This window comes from Lactuca saligna, chromosome 5, assembly GCF_052625555.1.
Source record: "Lactuca saligna cultivar CGN05327 chromosome 5, ASM5262555v1, whole genome shotgun sequence".
Classification (NCBI taxonomy): domain Eukaryota; kingdom Viridiplantae; phylum Streptophyta; class Magnoliopsida; order Asterales; family Asteraceae; genus Lactuca; species Lactuca saligna.
Window position 1 is genome coordinate 265,426,199 of NC_136421.1, and position 24,092 is coordinate 265,450,290.

The 24,092-nt window shown below is 39.6% G+C and overlaps 2 protein-coding genes across 2 annotated transcripts; one reads left to right on the forward strand and one right to left on the reverse strand.

Moving 5' to 3' along the window:
• The first annotated feature begins 18,412 nt into the window (after positions 1–18,412).
• On the forward strand, positions 18,413–21,921 carry LOC145047690 (Leucine-rich repeat (LRR) family protein). The gene is made up of 8 exons (XM_078996028.1): positions 18,413–19,221; positions 19,454–19,905; positions 19,989–20,124; positions 20,217–20,288; positions 20,359–20,427; positions 20,614–20,685; positions 20,850–20,921; positions 21,686–21,921. The coding sequence occupies exons 1-8, from the start codon at positions 18,596–18,598 to the stop codon at positions 21,726–21,728; spliced, it is 1,542 nt and encodes a 513-aa protein (XP_078852154.1). The 5' UTR covers positions 18,413–18,595; the 3' UTR covers positions 21,729–21,921.
• Positions 21,884–22,929, reverse strand: LOC145047691 (uncharacterized). Its single transcript, XM_078996029.1, has one exon. The coding sequence runs from the start codon at positions 22,744–22,746 to the stop codon at positions 22,051–22,053; it is 696 nt and encodes a 231-aa protein (XP_078852155.1). The 5' UTR covers positions 22,747–22,929; the 3' UTR covers positions 21,884–22,050.
• Between the last annotated feature and the right edge of the window lie 1,163 nt (positions 22,930–24,092).

Sequence of the window (24,092 nt, forward strand, 5' to 3'; positions counted from 1 at the left end):
ACTACACCCTTCCGGGTCAACTTAGTGAGTGGCACAATGATCTTGGAGAAATCCCTGATGAATCTCTGATAATAACCTGCCAGACCTAGAAAACTCCTGATCTCCGTGGGTGACCTCGACACCTCCCAACTCATCACTGCCTCAATTTTGGCTGGGTCGACCAATATCCCTTTCTGGTTAACGAGATGTCCCAGGAACTGGACCTCTCGTAACCAGAAATCACACTTGGAGAACTTGACATAAAGCCTCTCCGATCTCAAAACCCCTAGGATCTCCCTCAGATGCTCCTCATGCTGCTCTCTAGATCTCGAATACACCAAAATGTTGTCGATGAATACGATCACCGAGCGATCCAACATCGGTCTGCACACCCTGTTCATGAGGTCCATGAACACCGCTGGTGCGTTGGTAAGCCCGAAAGGCATCACCACGAACTCGTAATGCCCGAAACAAGTCCTAAATGTTGTCTTATGAATGTCCTTATCTCGCACACTCACCTGATGATATCCAGACCTCAATTCGATCTTGGAAAACCAAGATGCTCCCTGCAAATGATCGAACAAATCGTCAATCCTCGGCAACGGGTAACGGTTCTTGACCGTTAATTTGTTCAACTCCCGGTAGTCAATGCACATCCGGTGTGAACCATCATTTTTTCTTGACAAAAAGGATAGGAGCTCCCCACGGTGAACTACTCGTCCGAATAAATCCCTTTCCCAGCAGCTCCTGCAGCTGCGAGGATAACTCCTACATCTCTAGAGGCGCAAGGCGATAGGGCGCCTATGCAATAGGTGCGGCCCCCGGAACCAAATCGATACTGAACTCCACCTGCCTCACAATAGGTACGCCCGGCAACTCCTCCGGAAATACATCCGGGAACTCACACATTATCGGAACCTCTCCCACAGACCCCAGTCTCTCCGACTCAACCCTCGCGTCCATAACATATGCTATGAATCCCTCACATCCCTGTTGAAGGCTCTACCTCGCCCTGGCGGCTGAGCAAAATGTTGAACCGGAACGTGTACCCTCACCGTACACCGTAAGAACTCCCCCACTAGGGTCTCGCATGGTCACCAGCTGTCGCTCGCAGTCAATGATCGCTCCAAATCTGCTCAACCAGTCCATGCCCACGATGACACAGACATCCCCCATCGCAATAGGGACCAAGTCTATCGGAAACTCAACCCCGAAAATCTCGAGTACACAACCACGAATCACCCCGGTGGCATACACCTCTCTCTCATCCGCTATGGAAACTCTCAGAGGTTGACTCATCGCCTCTCTACTAATACTAATGTGTCGGCTAAAGGCCAACGATACAAAAGATCGACTCGCATCCGAGTCAAATAACACTAAAGCAGGTACAGAATTCACAAGGAAGGTACCTACGCATAACAATATATAAGCACAATCATCACAGAATATAAAAGAATACATGAAAGAGTACATACCGGCCACGACATTGGGTGTTGCGCAGACCTCCTCCACAGTTAACTGGAAGGCTCTCCCGCATGCCTTCGGTGCCTCAACCTTCGCAGGCTGGACATTCGCAGCTCTCACCGCAGCAGGGGATGATCCCAAAAATGCTCCCTGCGCTGACCCTCGCAACTGTGGACACTCTGCCTTCCGGTGTCCAGTCTGGTTGCAATGAAAACAGACTGAAAAACCCTTGGGGCAATCCTTGGCCATGTGCCCCTCCTTGCCACACTTGTGCCAAGACCCTGCTTTGTATATCCCATTGTGACTCTTTCCGCACTTGCCACAAGTGCAGGCCTTCTGGTTCCCAGATCTCGAATCAGCGGGTTTGGCCCGCTTGGCTGCCGGCTGAGACTGAGCCGGCCGCCGATCCCTTCCCCGAGACTCAGCCTCCTCCCTGGCTTGGGTCTCCAGCTCTATCTCCCTCTTCCGGACATTTTCCTGAAGCTTGGAAAATGTCCGGTACGTCGAGTTCGCCACGAACTCACGTATATCCCTCCTCAGAATGCTCAAATATCGGCTTATACGTGCCTGCTTGGAGGACACGTGCTCTAGGCAGAACATCGTCCGCTCATGGAACATCCTCGTAATCACCGTAACAGACTCAGTACCCTGCTTGAGGGTCAGAAACTCATGGACCAAATGCTCTCTCTCCACCTGGGGAACGTACTCATCTCGAAACATAGTGGTAAACCTCTCCCAAGTCACCGCAACAAGCTCGGCAGACGTAAAATGCACAGTTACAAACTTCCACCAGTCCTTCGCTCCCAAGCGAAGCTGGTTCAGCGCGAACCGGACTCTCAAATGCTTTGGAGATGAGAAAGTAAAGAAACACCCCTCTATGTATGAAATCCATCTCATCGCCACGATCGGGTTCTGGGTCCCGTCAAACTCCGGTGGTTTTGTGTTGCTGAACTCTCGGAACAACAACGCATCACCACCCTGTGGCCTAGTCGCAGCTATAGTTGCAGTGGCTGCAGCAACAGCATCCTCAGAAAGAGCAGGGTATCTCTCATCAAATGTCTCCATCAGAGTGGTCTTGATAGACCCGAACATCTCTGGTATCTCTGCCCTGATGGCCGCAGCCACCTCCTCCTTGATGATCCTACGGATCTCCTCATCACCCAAACTGCCGATCACTGGTGTGTGGCGCGTCCCAACCATGGTCTCCCTCTGAAATACAACATAAGAATATTAGAGACCCTTTTCGAGTATAATCACACTCGATAACTCCACCCTACTCGTTCCTTGGTGCCCAAAGGATTCTTACTTGGACTGCGTACCAACCCGGTATCTTCAGTAGTACGGGCCCAATACTACCATCCATACCGCATTGGCATTCATACCAAGTCCTCCTCCTTGAGCCTCAAATCCAAAGTACTCTACTCTCTCTATCATGTGCTACTCACTAAGAAAACTCTCATAAGCACCTCGCTGCTATCTAAATCACTCTTAAGCATCTCTAGCAACAAAACCCCTAAACTAAGGCATCATATATCAGGCCACTCTAGTCCTAATAAGAATACCTAGTCTACTCTAGCATGCATATCTCAACTTATCATATATAATACATAACATATTTGATAATCACTTATTATGAGGGTATTTTGGGAAATCACCGTTCGGGCGCTGGCTGATCGTACACACGGCTCTACTCTGTTGATCTCAAAACTCTTTTTACTCTTTTTCAAAAATATTATTTTTATTATTAAAAATTTCCTCAAATCCCCAGTTTAAGTTCAGATACGCCCGAAGATATATCCAAATCCCTCAAACCAAGGCTCTGATACCAACTTGTAACGACGTAAAAATTTGAACAATTTTTCACTTTTGTAACCCATAAAATATCATTTGTAATCATAAATAAAACATTGTATCAACATCGTATCAGTACAAAACCCAAGATCTATATATATATATATATATATATATATATATATATATATATATATATATAACTATCATACCGGCGCCTTCCCGCGATCATCACTGGTACATGAAACACATAACACATAACACTATAAGCATAAATGCTTAGTGAGTTCCCCAAAATACCACTCTAATACATAATAGCCACTCAAGGCTGTAACTCTGTTGACCCTCAGGTCTATGTGTCTCAGTGGGGCCCTCCAGCCCCAACTCTCTATGGGCCCTCTGGCCCTAACTCTGTGGACCCGAAAGTCCTAACTCTGTAATTATGAATCATACATAGCACATATCACAATAAATCATAGCACATAGTAACATGCAATTACACTGGCATATAACTCTAAAATACTCTATCACATAACTCTGTTACCACACTAGGTAAAGTATAGTGAGAAGACTCACCTCGGGTATCTCGGTAACGCTGGTCTAACCTCCGCCTAATCAAAATAAATACCCTAATTATTATAACTCTCAAAGGCTAGACTATGTCCTCTTATGATACTCTCAGAAGGGTAAAAGACCATTTTACCCCTATCATATCTCAAAGGCCCCACAATAGACCATACCCTAAAAGTCAACTTTCTGGGTTACGCTGTGCGTACCAGATGTGTACGCTGGGCGTACCCGGCTGCCTCTCAGAATCGGGGGACGCTACCAGGTACGTGACGCGTACTGGGATTACGCCCGACGTACTCCCAGCTTCAACACCTTCACTCTTTTAGGTCTTAAACGGTTAAGACCCACGTCCAACTTTTAGATCTGACCATTTCTATTCCTCTTAAACCATAAAGTCGATGACTTTAAGCCTTTGCATGGCTGAATAAGTCACTAGCACCCAAAACATTTCATTCTTTAACCCTAGAAAGCATAGAACTCAAGCATGACCTCCTATCAACGACCAAGATGGGAACTTTATGGATCTAGACCTCAAATACCACTGAAAAGGGATAGATCTCGGACTATGGAGCACCTTACACTCATAAAGTCTCCACCTTTAGGGTTTTTAACCCTAGAAATGGCACATGCAACATTAAACCAAAATGAAGAGGAAAGTTTTGAACTTTATACCTCTAAATGCAGCTCCTTTCTTTGTAGATCTCAGATCCAAACTTGCACTTCAAGCTTTTAGTCTCCACAAGCTCCTTTCTTCCTTCTTCACTAACACACCAAGGCACTATTAGCTCCAAGAACACACACACTCACTAAGGACGATGGAAGGCTCTCTCTTAGGGTTTTACTCACTGATATGGAGGCTGAGAAATGAGCCTTAGCATCCCTTAAATAGTGCACAACACAAAAAATAGGGTTTTGTACCTGGGCCGGGTACGCCCGGCGTAACCCTTGGTACGCCCAGCGTACCTTGGCGAAGACGCGTTATTTTTAAGCGCTTGAGTACGCGCAGCGTACCCCTATGGTACACCCAGCGTACTCACTTGCTCAACAAAAATCCACTCAAGGGCCAAACTTGGTCAAACACAAAGAACAAGGATGAAAGAATAATACCTGAGTCTCGGGGTGTTACAGTTTTCCCGAACTTGTTACATCTGTAATTCCAGTAATATTGACAGGTACCTAATCTTATGGGAATTATTATCCAAATGTGATAATCTATTAGTTGTAGATATACATTCAATCGGGCTATGAGGAGTTAGTCCATGAGTCATTCTCATCAATTCTTCCATCTTATCAATGTTTTCATCTTCATAAATTTTTAGATCAAAGATGCCGCCTTGCATAAATCCAAGGAGAAACCTTAATAACGAAAACCACCTACTCCTCAGTTCGACACGACAACTCTAAATGTTGCCGTAGCTGCGGTTGTGGCTACAACCATTGCTCAATATCATTCATCAGGTTCCACTGGAGGAGGAACCCCTGTCCTGTTAACTCATGGTGAAATCCCGGTGCGCTTGAAAGAGTGCTCCTACAAGGACTTCACCAACTGTAAGCCATTGTCCTTCAAGGGGACTGGCGGAGTCATTTCCCTCTCACAATGGTTCGAGAAAACCAAATCGGTTTTCAAAATCTGCTCCTGTCCAGAGGAGAGCAAGGTCAAGTTCGCTGCTTGTACCTTTGAAACAAAAGCCCTAACATGGTGGAATAGCCATGTTAAGTCACTATCTCTAATAGCGGCTAATGCTATGGGCTGGGAAACTTTGAAAGACCTCATGATTGAGGAGTACTGCCCGAGGGGCGAGATTCAGAAGCTGGAGGAAGAACTGTGCCTAACCATGAAGGGCTCCAACGTAACCGCCTATACCACCAAATTCTGTGAACTGGTGGCCCTCTATCCCAACATGGTTCATACAGAGGGAAAGAAGATCGAGAGATACATATGGGGGTTGGTGCCACCTTACCAGGGAAATGTCTTGGCATCACACCCCACTACATTTGATAGTGCCAAACGATTGGCACAGCGGCTCATAGACCATGGGGTTCGTACCCCGACCGCAACAACAACTACCCTGGCCATCTGAGAACCCGGAAGAACTGCTGATTCCAAGCGGAAGTTTGGGATGACAAGAAGAAGGCTAAAGCTACCAAAAAGCAGCAGGCCGTGGCAGTACATGCTGCGATAGCACCTACCGCTGTTGCTCCGGTAAAGCAGTACACTGGAAATTTTCCCAAGTGCAACAAATGCAACTTCCATCAAGTCGGTGCCTGCCGGGAACTGCATTGTTTGAACTGCAACAGGAAGGGGCACACTGCCCGTTTCTGTAAAGCTCCAGCGAAGCCAATCAACCAAGTCCCCGGCGCAGGAGTGAGCCAAGCTTGCTACAAATGAGGCGAGGTAGGCCACTACAAAAGGAATTGCCCGAAAGCAGGGTTTGCCGGTGGAGTGACAAGAGTTATGGCCATAGGCCATGAGGAGGCGGTAGCCGACCCCACAGTGGTCACTGGTACGTTTCTCCTCGATAACGCTTATGCATTCATTCTATTTGATAGTGGAGCGGAGAGAAGTTTCGTGAACCAAACATTTGCTCATTTACTTAAGCTAAAATCACGAGCACTTAAAGAACCGTTCACTATAGAAATGGCTAATGGCAAGACAGATAGCACTAGCAGTATATTCATAGGGTGTACCCTAACTTTAGATAGCTATTTATTTTCGATCGATCTCATGCCGGTCTCAATTAAAAGTTTCGACGTGATTATCGGCATGGATTGGTTGAGTTCTCACCGTGCCGACATCATGTGTTATGAAAAGGTTGTTCGCCTAAATCTACCGTCTGGCGAAACCCTAATAGTATACGACGACAAACCCGACACGAACCTTCGTATCATCTCGAGCATTCAAGCTCAGAAATTCTTACGAAAGGAATGTCGAGCATTCCTTGCTCATATGGTCGATGTGAGCCAAGAAACGAAAGACATTCAAAACATTCCAGTAGTACGCGACTTTCCCGACATCTTTCCAGAAGAACTCCTAGGATTACCTCCTCAACGTCAAGTCGAGTTCCGAATCGACTTAGTTCCAAGGGCTACCCCAGTAGCCAAATTTCCCTATCGACTAGCACCTGCAGAGATGCAAGAATTGTCCTGTCAACTTAACGAACTGCTCAGCAAGGGCTTTATAAGACCAAGCTTTTCACCATGGGGAGCTCCAGTCTTGTTTGTCAAGAAGAAAGATGGATTGTTTCGTATGTGCATCAACTATAGGGAGCTCAACAAACTTACCGTCAAAAATTGTTATCCGTTGCCTCGAATCGACGACTTATTTGATCAACTTCAAGGGGCGAACTTCTTTTCAAAAATCGACTTAAGATCCGGATATCACCAATTACGAGTTCTAGGGGAGCATGTTCCTAAGACATCCTTCCGAACTCGTTATGGGCACTACGAATTCGTAGTGATTTCGTTCGGATTAACAAACACACCCGCAGTATTCATGGACTTAATGAATCGGGTGTGTCGTCCTTACTTGGATCAGTTCGTCATCGTCTTTATCGATGACATACTTATCCACTCTCGTAGTAAGGAGGAGCATAGTCAACATCTGCGACAAGTTCTGGAAATATTACGTTCGAAGAAACTCTACGCGAAGTTCTCGAAATGCGAATTTTGGATTCAACGAGTCGAATTCTTAAGGCACGTGCTTAGTGAAGTGGGAATACACTTGGACCCTTCCAAAATCAAAGCCATTGAGAACTGGTCAGCACCGAAGACGCCTACAGAAATTCGTCAATTTCCAGGCCTCGCTGGCTACTATCGCATGTCCATTCAGAACTTCTCCCGCATAGAGAAACCTCTTACAACACTAACCCATAAGGATGTCGCCTTTGACTGGGAAGAGAAGCAGGAGAGAGCATTCCAAACGCTCAAACGAGCCTTGTGCACCGCACCAGTACTATCCCTCCCTGAAGGGATAGAAGATTTTGTAGTCTATTGCGATGCATCGAATCAATGGCTCGGATGTGTTCTGATGCAGTGAGGTAAGGTCATCGCCTATGCCTCGAGACAACTGAAGACACATGAGGTCAACTACACGACCCACGATCTTGAACTAGGATCAGTTGTGTTTGCTCTGAAGATCTTGAGACACTACCTAAACGGTACGAGGAGCACTATCTTTACAGATCACAAAATCTTACAACACATTTTCGACCAGAAGGAGCTCAACATGAGACAACGACGGTGGGTCGAGCTACTCAGTGACTACGAATGCAAAAATCGTTATCATAAGGGTAAAGCAAATGGAGTAGCTAACGCCCTAAGTCGGAAAGAATATTCTGGTCGTAGAGTCAAATCATTGACTATGACTATCCATTCACACTTGTCCACACAAATTAAGGTGGCTCAGCTCGACACTTTGAAGCCTGAAAATGTGGCGGGTAAATCCCTGAGAGAAATGGATAAGAACTTGAAGGTTAAGGGTGGCGGAGCTTATTATTTCATGGATCGGATTTGGACCCCGAAACTAGGTAGTTTCAGAGACTTGGTCATGAACGAGGCGCACAACACTCGTTATTCCGTACACCCAGGTTCAGATAAGATGTATCTGGATCTTAAAAAGTTATACAAGTGGCCTAACATGAAAGCAGAGATTGCTACCTTCGTGAGTAAATGCCTTACTTGCGCTAAGGTCAAGGTCGAATACCAGAAACCCTCCGGTTTACTACAACAACTGGAGATACCAGAATGGAAGTGGGAGCAGATTACTATGGATTTCATAACCAAGTTGCCCAAGACAACGGGCGGACTTGATACCATATGGGTCATCATTGATAAATTGACCAAGTCTGCACACTTCCTGTCGATCAAAGAAATAGACAAGATGGAGAAGCTTACAAGAACTTACATTAGGGAGATTGTACGACTGCACGGTGTTCCCTTATCCATTATCTCGGACAAAGATAGTAGATTCACTTCGAGGTTCTGGCAGTCGCTACAAAGTTCCTTAGGAACTAGGCTGGACATGAGTACAACCTACCATCCACAAACCGACAGGCAAAGTGAGAGAACTATCCAAACCTTGGAAGATATTTTGCGATTCTATGTGATCAACTTTGGGAAAGCATGGGATAATCATTTACCCCTTGTCAAATTTTCCTACAACAACAGTTATCACACGAGCATAAAGGCTACTCTATTTGAGGCCCTCTATGGCCGAAAGTGCAGATCCCCTCTGTGCTGGGCTGAGGTGGGTGATACCCAGTTAGCTAAAGGACGAGTTCCTGACAGCACTCTCATAGGTCCGAAGATCATACGGGAAACAACAGAGAAGATCGTTCAGATCCGTGAACGATTGAAAGCCTCCAGAGACCGACAGAAAAGCTACGCTGATAAACGAAGGAAACCATTGGAATTCCAGGTGGGTGATCGCGTTCTATTAAAGGTCTCACCATGTAAGGGCTTGATACGCTTCGGAAAGCATGGAAAGCTAAATCCAAGGTACATTGGGCCTTTCGAGATTCTCGCAAGAATCGACCCTGTAGCTTACAAACTTAACTTACCACGCGAACTCAGTAACGTACATTCTACCTTCCACGTATCGAACTTGAAAAATTGTCTGTCTGATGAGACTCTTGTAATCCCACTCGACGAGATCGAGATCAACGAGAGCCTCAACTTCTTGGAAGAACCAGTAGAGATCATGGACCGAGAGGTCAAGGAAACGAAACAAAGTTGTATCCCGATAGTGAAGGTTCGCTGGAACGCCAAGTGGGGACCTGAATTCATTTGGGAGCGAGAGGATCAGATGAAACTGAAATATCCTCATCTTTTTACTTAGTTATTTGTAATAACTTAATTGCTTAAACTTTAATTTTGGGACGAAATTCCCTTTAACGGGGGGATGACGTGATAACCCGAAATTTTCATTCGGTCAAACCCTAAAGTCAATCATTCCAAATTATAAGTCAAGTTCATTTTTATTTGTTTTTAGCAAATTTAAATTTCCTTTGATAATTTTAATAATTATTCTTTAAGTGAACGGGTGAAAGAAAGTGTCGTCTCGAGTCTTGAAATTCCAAAACCGCAAGTACCACATAGTTAAGGAATTCACGGCAAAACTTTTATGTTTGGGCCGAAAATTATTCCAAAACTGTAAACTCATGCCTTAAGCATGAGTTTACTCCCCCAAATTACCTCATTTGTTACTTGCAATCTCAAGAGCAAACTCCAAACACTCTCAACTACCATCCCAGTTTTCACCCGATTTCCCGAAAACGTAAGTACTTCTTGGCTTGATTTGTTGTTATATCATAACAACTAGTGTTTATACATCATTTCATCCACTCAATTTTGTGTTTTACTTAGATCTTCAAAACACCAAGAACACACACTAGTGTTCTTGGACATTAAACACCCAATCGAGCTTCGATCTTGTAATAGCACTTGCTATAGCTTCTTGTATGCTTAGTATGACCCTTATAACACTTGAAAACCATCAAATAACACAAGAACAAAGGATTTTACGGACAAGGATCTTCTTGGGCCGTAAACCCCTTTTTAAGTGGTAAATTGGACCTTAGCTCCTTCCTATGCCTTGGATGCCAAACTTGAACCTTCCTAGAAGTGTTTAAGACCTTAAAAAACAATAAAAACGTGTCCCTAAGAGAGTTTACAACCGTGAACACATAATAATATGGTCATTTGGCCGTAAACTCCACAAGGTGGTCTTATTATGCCCTTAATGCTTTCCTAAGGCTTGGACTTGATCATTTGATGCCCAATCATGACTTATAAGACCTCGAAACACAAATTGGCACTTAGTACCATGATTTTACGGCCCTAAACTAATGGGAAAATGGTCATGTGCCGCAAACTCCATAAAGGGGTGGTTCATGGGCCATAAACTCCAATGCCATGTCATACAACCCTTAGGTGCAACCCTTTCGTACCTATAGCACTTGAATCAAAGTGTTTCTATGATCTAGGGTGTATTAACTTGATTAATTAGTTATTAATTAACTAATTAGATACATATATGTTTGATTATATGTTAACTAGGCTCATAGTGTGTGTCTAAGTCATCACTTGACACCAAGCACTTGCCCGATACTTCCGAACAAACCACTCACTGCAGGTGAGTTCATACCCCTTAATTAACCTTTTAAATGTTTTTAAATGTTTATAAATGCTTTTATGGTTGGAATACAAGTAAATTTATGATAGTTATTATCTCAATCACATGTGATTAATAACTATCAGCAAGTGAATCTCTTACTTTCAAACTGTTTTACTAAACTGTTTTACTTCAAACTGTCTTAAAAACTCTTTTACATATCAAATGCTTTTATGAAACTTCTTTTATACTTTTATATTGTCAATTGCATGCCTAGATATGTATAGTTATATAATTAATGTTTTAAGGACTTAGGAAGGCTAACCCGCCTTATTTCCTTTTCCCCGTTGGGATGTGGTCTCGTAGGATATCGGGTATCCGTCCGAAGGTCGTTTGACTATTAGTTATATATCATGTGTACATATATAGTCATAAATGTTCTTCCAGTCAATTCAATACCCTGGGTAGCAGGGGTATACTCCCATGTTCATACGTACAAGTTATATTACTAGTAAACTACAATAGGTGTAGTTTAGGGTTTTACTAATACTAATACTAGAACAATGAATCATACAAAGAGTCAGTTCATACATGAGTCATAACTTATAGTGATGAGAAACAAACATAATACATAGTGATGAGAAACAAACATACAGGCTAGAGAGAGGAAGAACACACAATACAGCTAGCACATACATTACATATACTTTACATTCAGTTATGTGAGCCATTAAACGGGTCATGGAACTACCTGCCATGACCGTTTTGGTATCCAAAATCTCCTTAATTGGGGAGCGTATGAGTTTGCATATAGATCTATACTGGATTGACAATCCTACACCTTGCTGCTCGCTACAGTGGGACTTGCAAGTCTACGGGTGCCAAATGTCATTTCTTATGGTGTCTTACATCGTCGTTTTACTATTGAGTCGGTAGCAGGGTACAGGCCGATCACATGGTACTTTAAATAACAATTGGTTTAAGGTAGTTAGTATAACAGTAGTTACTTAATACAACACTATAGTACGATAAAATTTTTCCCATTACATTCACTTCGTGAACATTCACACGATGCACGGTAATGTAAAAACTATATTTTTGGTTAATGATAGTCGGATTTGGGAAAATACACACTCTTACAAGAGACACACACAGTTACTAGATGCCTTGGTAGAAGGCTACTCTTAGTAGGAAACATAGGGTTTTCTAGGATAGTTCAAACAAATACAAACTTTACAAAACTGATACATTACATCTTACAAACATCCTACAAATGCTTTCATACAAACTCAGACACTAATATACTTATGATCTCACCAACTTTAAAGCTGATACTCGCTTTCAAAATAACTTGTATTCTCAGGTCACCAGTAGACAGGTACCGGTGCCAGGTTTTTGAGAATATGGAGCTTGTTCAAGACTCCTCTTTTATTTTGATGTACTTTTTGGTGTCTATTTAACTTGACAAAACACACTTGTATGAAATTATATTATTAATGCAATAGATGATGTTGTTGCTTGTTTACTACTTTGCATTGTTGTGATATTATACATGACGTACTCCACCCCCGAACGATTCCGCCATTCAGGTTTTGGGGTGTGACAACATATTTGCTTACTAGTTAACTGAAGTTAATGAGAACTCCTAAAAGCATAAAGCAAGCAGCATTCGGGCATCGAGTAATTGGAATCAAGCATAACCTAAACTAATGGGTTTTGAGCACTACAACATTCCTATGGTGTACATGCAACCCCAATGCTTTGGATCTAGGTTTTTCTCAAGTTATACATGCAAATAATCATCCAAATCATAAACCCTAATACCTAGCATACTAATTTCAAAAATCATATGTAAAATAAGGTTTGGAACATTACCTCACTTGTTATGTAGCAATAACAAGAACTCCTTGACCTTTGAAAGCTTAGTGCCCCAAAATGTTGCACCTCTAATGGAGTCACAAGCACCAAGTAGCAATAAAGAATTATAAGAGAGAAGTGAGGGACTCCTAAAATCAGCTAGGGTTATCTATGAGTATAAGGGTGCCGATTTTGGGAGCTAATGAGTTCCTTTTATAGTTGAGGCTTCTAGGGTTTTCTACTTGAAAACCCTAATTCCCTTGCTTAGACCCTAAGCAATACATAGACTTCCATTTGACAAGCCATGGACAAAATCTTTATGGACTCTCATAGAGATTTCGTCCACCCTATATCAATAAGGTCCATGAACCCAAACTACAACTATTACTGATTTACATAATTAGTCCCCATTAATTTAATCAGTCTATTTTGATCACTAAATTAATTCCAATTTAATTTATGATCAATACTAATTAAATAGTATGATTTCTTAATTAGTATACTATTCTTATAATATATATTAATAAATCATAATAAATCTATTTCTCCATAATTCATCCTATCAAATTGTTATGGTGAAGGCAATCTAAAAGGACCATGCTCATAATCAAATTAAGTACATACCAAAAATAGTTATGGGCTTAGACACCTAATCCAACAGTCTCCCACTTGGATAAGTCTAATAAGTATTATTGCAAGTACGACTTCATAATTTGATTAGCAATCATAGCTCTCAAAAGCCGTTATCGAACTCTTATATTACCATAAACGTGTACTTTAGATAATGGATCAAATATTCCTCTATTATAGATATCATATGGACATGAAGCATGGATTATAATCATTCTCTCTATCCATGTGTTGTTTCCTGATTTCCAATTTATGACGACTGACAACAAACTACAATTGAACACATCAGCTTAGTCCATGCTTGGCCAAGCGCTTAGGGTCTTATCACTAAATCATCAAGGGGCCAACAAGTATCGTTTTTATCCCTCTTAGGGTGTTATCAATAAACTACAATTGACAACAAACTACAATGGAACACGGGTTTGCACGTCGTGCAAGGGCCATGTGCACTGTACACATGGTCGACGTGGCTTGTTAAGTGTGTTGACATGTGTTAGAAAGGGGTAGGGTTGCGTGGATGACTTCAGGAACATGTTGTGCGAGCCGCGCACACACGCGTACCAATTTTCATATTTTCAAAATTGTGTAACTTCTTCATACGAACTCTGTTTTTGATGTTTTTATATCCACTAAAAGCTCTCGACGAGATCTACAACTTTCATTTAGACTCCATCGGCTAATTTTGACTTTATTCATTGTACACATACTTAGATTGTTAAATCCCGTATAAAATGCATAATTCTCTCATTTGACGTCCGTTTTCGACTGTATTTATATCATTGAACTCCTATTAACGAGATCTTGAATTTTTGTTTGGATCGTTTCAGCTAAAAATCAATCGATCAAAATTCAATTTCTGAGTTGTATACTGCTATACTGAATATTAGAAAAATCACAACCTCCTCTAATGAAGTCAAATTTAGACGTTCTCTATATGCACATTATCGGTTTAACAAATTTCATTTTGATTACTAAGGCTGAAAAGTAACCTAACAAAAAATTACTTTTTAGAATCAGGTTGAATCGTGAAACTTTAACAGAGCATAATCACTTTGTTCTAAGTACGGTTTAAGAGTTCCTTATATTTTCAGATTCCTCTTTAAAACTACTTCAACTTTCGTTAAGGATATTCGACCTAATTATTATTCTATTTAGATGTGTATTTTATTCATAAATTATTATATTATATCATTATTCTATTTAGATGTGTATTTTATTCATATTTTATTATTGTATATCAAGCACGTATATTACATATAAGTACACACAAGTCACATAATACTCAAATAATTTCCTTTATTACGTCAAATAGGTTACAATTGTTGACACTAACTATTACATCATCTTATTAATGTCTAGCGGGAAATGTAGGCATTACAACAACTACCTTCGAACAATATATACTTTGGTTGCATTTGTGACCTACGGGTAAAAAGATATGCGTGTTTTACTGGTTAAGAATGAAGAAAACAAGCTGCAACCTAATAGAAACACAAAAATACACATACAACCCCTCTTAACCATTTATATTTCAATTTAAGTTTTACCAATTGACACAATTAACCCTACAAACAATATTAATAACAAAACAATACCCAAAAAATAATAATAAGATTGAATAAAAATACTTATACTTTCAACACCACATACATCATTGGGTCGGACCGGTTATATCATTGGTGTGAAATTCAAACTCGTGGATGTTCCTTTTTTTCTCCTTTTCTTTCTCTTGTCTATCTTGTGTGGTCTAATGTAGATGAAGCTTGTATCGTCAAGTGAGTCGGCAGAGAAGGAAATCTAGGGGATGGAGAAGTTGGTGGCCGAAGGAGGTTTCGAAAAGAGGGTGTTAATGATTATATTTTTTATGGGGACATGTTAATAGCACTGAGGGGGTGTTTGGGATTACATTTTAAGCTCACAAGTTCTTCTTGACTTTAGTTTTTAAGGAGGCAAAAGCTAGAAGTTGTTTTTAAAAAGTGTTTGGGGTTGCATTTCTTGACTTTTGAGTGTAATTTAGCTTTTTAAAAGGCTAAAAGTCACAAAATGCCATCAAATATTGGAGAAGGGTGGAGTTAAAGTGGTTGTTAAGGCTTCGTTTGATTTTAGGGGAGGTGGGCGACCTTACAAACTCCTCCTTAGAAAGTTAAAGACGGTTAAAAATGTCATCAAATATTAAAGAATGATGGAGTATGAATTGGAGAATAAAACCCTCCAAGACCTCAAATCTAAGGTCAACGACCTTGACCTTGCTGTCGAGACTATGCTCCTTTGATATGGAGATTAATCGCTAAGAGATGGTAGATACAAGATTTTGGATTTAGAAAGGTTTGCTAAACTTGATTTACAAAAAATCTAAAGTTAAATGGCTCTAAGATGGAGACGAAAACTCTACATTTTTTCATAACACATTAAGATAAAAAAAATAGTAGAAGTAGCATACACAACTTAATGGTGAATGGTTGTTGGGTTATAGATGCTAACATCATCAAGGAGGAAATTTGCAGATTTTTTGGTGAAAAGTTTCATGAGTCCCATTCTGTTCGCCCCCTTTTTTTGAATGATAATTTCAGAAAACTTAATTTGTCTAATTCGCAATTTGTGGAGCAAGACTTCACTATTGAGGAGGTTAAAGTTGCTATTTTGAATTGTGGGGGTGAAAAAGCATCAGGGCGGATGGTAATACTTTTAAAATTTTCAAAAGATATTGGGACCTAATGAAGGAGGACATCATGAAAATTGTCAGGTACTTTGAAGCTGGTGGCAATATCACCAAAGGCTGCATCACCTTTTTTATCACTCTCATCCCTAAGGTGACGAATCCCCTTACCCTTAATGACTATCACCCCATTATGTTGATTTGCAGCCTTCATAAGATTATCACCAAGGTCCTTACTACCCGAATAAAGAGAGTGATATGCAATGTGATTGATGAAGTGTAACCGGGCTTCATTGAAGGTTTAAATATTTTGGATGATCCCATGATCATAAACGAAATATGAAACTAGGATAACCATTCTAATAGAGGCACCTGTCTTTTTTGAAGTAGATTTTGATAAAGCCTTCGATTCCATAAATTGGAATTATCTGGATTCGGTGTTGTATTAAATGGGTTTTGGCAATAGATGAAGATTTTGGATCAAAGGATGCTACGCTTCGTCTAGGGCGTTCGTCCTTATCAACACTGTTCCTACAAATGAATTCCCCATTTCTAAAGGTGTTTACCAAGGTGATCCCCTCTCACCTTTTTTATTCATCATCGTTATGGAAGGTCTTAATGTGGCTATTATATCTGTTGTTCAAAGTTCCTTATATTCAGGCATTGCTCATCACTTACATGTGTTTACGTAGATGATGCCTTATTTGTTGGTGATTAGACCCTCTCAAACTTCAAGAACCTCTCTCGGATCCTTAAATGTTTTTATGTGGTATCGGGCTTAAAAAGTTAACTTTTATAAGTCAAAGGTGTATGGAATTGGGATTCCTAATAATGACATTATTAATTGTGCAAATATTATAGGATGTGAGGCTGCCTCTCTCCCATTTATTTATCTCGGGGTTCCGTTGAAGCTAACATGAATCTCAAGAGAAACTAGAAACCAGTTATTGAAAAGGTGCAAGGTAAGCTTTCGATTTAGAAATCCAAGACCCTCTCTTTTGGAGGCAATTTGACTTCGGTTAAGTCGATCCTTAGCAGCATGACCATGTTTTATTTTTCGATCCTTAAGCCCCCTAACTCCATTATTGAATTATTGGAGAAGATTCGTAGAATATTCCTTTGGGGCGGGACAGATGAGAAAAAAAAATCAATTGGGTCGCCTGGAAGCATGTTCTTGCAGATAAATAGTTGGGCGGTCTAGGTGTTGGCTCTCTTAAGAGCCTCAATATTGCTTTACGTTACAAATGGATCTGGAGGTAAAAAAATGGAGAATTCTTCTCTGTGGCAGCAAGTTATATGTGGGATTCATAACCTCTCTTACTAACCCATTTATAATATGTCCAATAGATCTATCCCCGGAGTATGAAATAATCTGATGACTTTATTGGGCTTTTGTGGAAGAAGTGAGACTCTACTTTTATTCTTTTGTCTCTACCAAAATCGGGTCGGGGCACAACACCCTGTTTTGGCTTGATAATTAGAGTGGTGATGGAAGTTTGGCCTCTCGGTTTCCTAATTTATATGAATTGGATAAGCATGTTGTTTGGCATATAGATATTCATTTCATGGATTTTCATGGGCTTGGAGGAAAAAACATAGTCTTCCTGTGGAATTGGTGGAGTTGGCCCAAATTAATGGGCTCCTTCATGGGCTTATATTGGCCTTGGAGCCCGACTCTTGGACATCCAAGCTTTCTAGTGACGGGCAATTTTATGTTCATGATATCCATAAACTTATCGATTCCAAAGTCTTAATTGGAACTAACATCCCAACAGTTTGGTTGCATTTGGTCCCCTTAAAAATCTTATGCTCGCTTGGAGGGGTAGTTTGGATCACATTCGTTCCTCCATGGCTTGTTCAAGGAGGGGAGTGGGTGTGACATCTATCATCTCTCACTTTTGTAATATTGGTGTTCATGAGGGGAGTGTGTTGTTTTGTTATTGTTTTGTTGCTTGCCATTTCTTTTTACTTGTAAGGCTTTGGCCCATTGTCCTTTTTATAAATTTTGTTTTGTTTCCAAAAAATTAAAGTCACCAAAAATCATATTTTTCATGACTTTTGAAAACCTATCTTTTATATTTTTTTTTATAAAAAGTTATTTTAAAAAGAATTTTTACATTTTGTTAGCATCATTTGGCATTTTTTTTTTTATTTTGCAGAAAAATTAAAAAACCAAAAAATCATTTCGAAAGTAATCCGAAACACCCTATGAGTAAGTCCACAACAAACCATTTGCAGTCAACTCTATACCAAATTTTGATCACATTTGTTGGAAACACAATTTGCCGCTTTTGCTCCAAGAAATAAATAATATAAATATTTAAATAACAAAGTTGCCGCTGTTTGTCGTCATCGTTGCAATTAACCGCGTCGATTCCTTCCCCAATCACCTTCACCAACTTCACATATTCCTTGCTTCCATTACTGAGTCAACTAACGACCCTTTCAACTCCACTACATTTCCCATTCTTCCTACTCCATCACAATCAAAAACCTATGATGACCCTGAAACTCTTCAATCTTCATCAAATTCAACCATGCTCCTCTACCTTTTCCCTCTTCTCCTCACCCTCTCTCTCATCCCCTTTTCCCTCTCCCAACCACCCAGGGCTCTACTCATCGACTGCGGCGCCACCGTCGCTTCTGTGATCGACAATCGACAATATGTTCCAGACACCGCTTATATTTCCACCGGCACCTCCAAACACCTCACGCAAACGAACCTCTCTCATACTCTCTCCACCCTTCGATCGTTTCCCCTCCTCGATAACAACTCACGCCGCAGAAAGTTTTGCTACGTCGTTCCGGTTTACCGCACCGCCAAGTATCTTGTTCGGACGACGTATTACTATGGCGGAGTGAACAATCAAGCTTCGCCTCCGGTGTTTGATCAGATCGTGGATGGAACCTTCTGGAGTGTGGTGAATACGACTGAAGATTACGCCAATCGATCAGCGTCGTATTACGAAGGGGTATTCCGTGCCGGCGGGAAGTCAATGAGCCTCTGCCTCGCTTCCAATACGTATACTGAGTCTGATCCGTTTATATCCGCTTTGGAATTCGTATTATTAGCTGATTCCTTATATAATTCGACGGATTTTGGGAATTTCAGTCTTAGATTGGTTGCGAGGCATAGCTTTGGATACAATGGACCCATAATAAGGTATGGCCACCAATTCTCATCAATCAATTCCAGTAATTGAACTAGATGTTCTAGTCTTGGTTGTCTTCATTCTGAATTGAAAAGTGAGATTGATAATGTATCAAATAAGAATGAAAACGACTCCGATAGTTCCAATTACATGCTTTTGATTGTGATGCCATGGAATTATCTTAATTATGTGAAGATTTTTGTAGCATACATACTACATCTAACAGATTGATTGTAAATTCAGATACCCGGATGATCAATTTGATCGTTATTGGGAGCCATATGGTGTAACCAATCCAACATCTTCAAGGGGAGAAAACGTATCCATTACTGGTTTCTGGAACCTCCCTCCACGGAAAGTATTTGAGACACAGTTCACAGTCGGCCAACCACAACCCTTGGAGCTTCAATGGCCTCTTTCACCTCTCCAGCTCTCGACCTACTACATCGCTCTCTACTTTGCAGATGACACCGGGACTTCTAGGGTTTTCAACATCACCATTAACGGTATTACATATTTTAGTGATCTAAAGGTTCCTCAGACAGGCGTCGCTTTGTTTGCTAACCAATGGCAGCTTTCTGGTCCTACAAAGATCATACTAACTCCTGCTCCTGGTTCTACTCTCGCCCCTTTGATTAACGGTGGAGAAATCTTTGAAGTGCTACCATTTGGTGGAAGAACTCAAACGCGAGATGGTCTGGTTCTTTGCCCTAATTTCATTATCTTCTTAGCATACCGCTGAAAGAATACAAGTTGATTTTAATTTCTTGTTTTATAGTGATTGGATTGAAGAGTTTGAAGGACAGATTTCAAAATCCTCCATTCGATTGGAATGGCGATCCCTGTTTACCTCGGGAGAACGCATGGACTGGAATCACATGCTCTAATGGATCTAATGTTCGTGTGATTGGAATGTGAGTCCATTACATCATTATAGATTCTATTCATAATAAGCCAATTACAACATGTAATCTGTAAAATCGTGTATCTTTCTCTTTCTTTTCAGAAACCTTACAAGCATGAGCCTTTCGGGATCTCTTTCTCCCAACATTGTAAACTTGACTGCGTTGAATGACTTGTAAGCCCCTCATGCATTTATAAAATATCCAAAACGAAGGAGTTTAATTTTTTAATTTTGGTTATGGCAGATGGCTTGGAAACAATAGCTTGTCGGGATCAATTCCTGATTTTAGTACCTTGAAGATGTTAAAAACCATGTAAGTTTTTGAACGTAAAATCATGATGAAAAGTCGTGAATTCATGAGAAAAATGATTGATATTGGGGAAGGGTTGAAGTTAAAAAAAAAATGGAGCCCATTATAATCATTCATCGAATATATCCATATGGTACAAATGAATGAGTTTTTATTTATTTATTTTTACCCTTTTTCTCATTGAAACAGACATTTGGAGGACAATCATCTCAATGGACCGATCCCCTCGTCTTTGGAAAATATTGACAGGCTGCGTGAACTGTAAGTTTATCTCTTATAGTACTACAATCCGTATGAAGTTAATGTTACATCAATTTGCTTTTCTTGTGGGTCATATTGCAATCGTCTTCTTTTGTGCTTTTTATTTTTTAACAACTTAATGTTAATTGTTTCTAATAGTATATCTTTGTTTGTTATTATTTTAGGTTCTTGGAAAATAATAATTTCAGTGGTCAAGTTCCACCCGGACTCACAACGAAACCCGGTTTGAACTTCAGGTATAGTTTTCGGATACCGGGTTAAATTTGAACATGTTATTTCGGTTGCATGGAATGATATTTTAAAGGTAATTAATTGAAAAAGAACAGAATATAAACAAGATAACGAAAAGTATTATTAGATTCTAAGATCATGTTTAGTTTGTACTGACGACTTTCAAGTTGTCATATTATAATATAATTGTTTGATTCAACTTTATACGAGTATAATTCATAAATGAATATTGAAATTTATCTATATTGTTGCATAATATTTCAGTTTCCTTCTTACTTTCGTATAAAAAATTAAATAGTTCGTTAGTTACTACACTAACCCTTCGTAAAATTTGTTAAACTTTATATTAATAAAATAAAAAAAATGTAAAGTTTGTCAACTTTTTATGTATAAAATATAAGAATAAAAAAGATTTTTTTTCTAGTTATTTAAAAAAATAAAGTTATAATGTAATTAAACAGCTTGAAAGTTTTAGAAGATTGTTGTTATTGAAAATTACGTAAATAAAAACTAGGCTACATTTGAATCTATAAAAACAACTTAGCTAGGGAATCAAAATTATTATATATTCCATTCCTTTAGAAAAAACAAACTTCTTTTTCATTTCAGTGAAATAGATTTATTTAATTTCTTAACGATTCCATCAACCCAGCATAACTCCAAACCTCAAAACTAACGTGAATCGATTCTCTAAATAATAAATCTATGGGAATCTTTTTGTTTGTAGTTCATCTTCAACCTCCTCATATCATCTGTTTTTTTTTTTCAGGTTTTTACCTGGTAATCAACTTTTGGTCCCACCAATTGCTTGATAAAAATGTACTTCGAAGAAATGTACAAGATTCTTTTTTCCTTTACTCAAGCACAAGCTGTGTTAATAAGTTATGGAGCTTGTTAATCGATTTTTTGGATTATTTGATACACATTGTGGATTGATTAATGTAAGTAAACACTGATTGATTGGATCTTGAAAAAAAAGAAATGCATTCAAAAAGACATTAATTATAGTTCTGCATTTACATTAATACGAAGATTATGCACTAAGAATCATCAAAACCAAATTACACCCAAATTAATCAATCAAAATCCAAACACATAAAACGAAAGGCAGTAAATTAATACCTAAAATTATCCCTACCTGTCCAGTACTCCGCTTCCACTTTTCCTCAGCGCAAAAAGAGGCGGCAGAGAGTTGCTCCGCCCTCCTCCTTGACTGCAAATCGGAACGTTAATCATCGGTCTGATTTTAATCCCCGCCGATCTGGTTCTCTCTAGCCCCTTTTTAACCTTCTTCACCTGATGTTTCTCTTTCTTCGAATCTTCATCAATGGAGGAAGCCGACGAAGACGAAGAAGAAGAGGAAGAGGGCGAGAGAGAAGACGGACGTTGTTTCTTCAACCGTAACAACTCCTTCCATAAAACCGTACATTTCGGTGGTCTCGGAGACGGATCTTCATCTATAAACCAACTCATTCTGTTACTGTTACTACTATCTTCCTTCACCTCTTCCGGTTTCCCTTCCGTTTTCAGGTTGATTTTCGCTAGCGTCTCGCAAAATTGCTTCTGTCGGAAAGGTAGTAGCCTCCCTTCGAAGAACAGCTGGTCCGCCGTCAGCATTGTCGTCGGAGTGGTTGTATCACCGGAGAGAAACTCAAACTCGCCGACGTTCCTTGTTTTCTCCTTTTCTCTCTCTTTCTCTTTATCTTTCTCTTTCTCTCTGTCGTGTGGTGTAATGCAGATGAAGTTAGCATCGTCGAGGAAGTCGGCGGAGAAGGAAATCCGGGGACTGGAGGTTACCGGAGGTGGTTCGGAGGAGAGGGTGGTGGTCATGGTTTTTTTGGGGAGGTGTTAAATGGTGTTTGAGTTTGGAGTGGTGTGTGTATATAAAGGAAAAAGGGTCGGTGAGCTGTTACTTTGAATTGGAATTGGACGGACGTCAGAATATTAAAACGTTGGTGTCCGGTGAAGCTGAAACAGGTGAGCCACGATGCTATGAGACGAGCACATGCAAACCTAACACCAAAAGGGTGACTGACCTATGTAAAAATATATACTAGTTATTAAAAAGTTTTTTTGTTTTTTTTTTTAATTGAAGAAGTTAAATATATACTTGTATTTTTCTGTATATTTGTAACCAAAAGTTACAGATTTAATATGACATGGGTATGAAATTAGTTACTAAAAAGTAAAAAGTTAAATGATGATGCCTTTAACCATTGAAAATTGAAACACGTTGTAATAAAAGCTTGGATGATTTGTTGTCCTATATAGAGTAGAGTAGAGTGGGAAACAAATGAAGCGAATAAATTCAGGCCAGTCCCTTTTCCAGATTTCAAGCAATAGATGCTAAAGCACTATATTATTGATATATACAAATTAATTGGATGGATAGATTTTTCTTCTATTAAAGTCGACAACCTAAATTTCAATAACCTATTATGAATGCTAAAGTTTTAGATATTAGAAAATAAATATACCCAACCAATAAAGTTTATTTAGCTTCTTTAGATAAATAACAATACTATAAATAAAATAAAACAATAATTCTGATCATTTTAACTGCTGCCATTGTTTTTCTTATAAAAACCATGGAAATTAACTAACTTTAATATATGATAAGCTAAATTATTACCACGGTAATATTTATATAATAATAAGCAAAATTATTGCCATGATAATGTCACACAGTTATATATAGCTTAACAAAATCCGAGGTTGATCTTCTCAAATATGATATTATAAAGCCACTGTATATTGAGATTAATTTTCTAATGACAATGGTGACTAATCTTTTAATCACTTAAAAATCAAACTTATCTTCGCATATTATTCTTTATTCATAATCACTATGCATAACAAAAATATTAAAACAGCCCAATATATAAGGCACGTTCGGTAAAAAGCCCAAAGAGTTTTTAAATAAACGTTTTTAGGAAAAACTCCGAATTAAAAAACAAAGAATTGTTCATTAGTAGGAACTTAAAAATTTTATTTAAACAAAAAAAATTAATTCGAAATTATTTCAAATAGCTCTTAACGTTTATGTTTGACGTGATTTTATTTATTCCAAAAGCTTACAACAAATTTTAATTAACACTTATTTACAAAAAAATAAAAAAATAAAAAACTATTACGTCCAAATTTCAGTTACGAACTTAAATTAATTCCAACTAAGA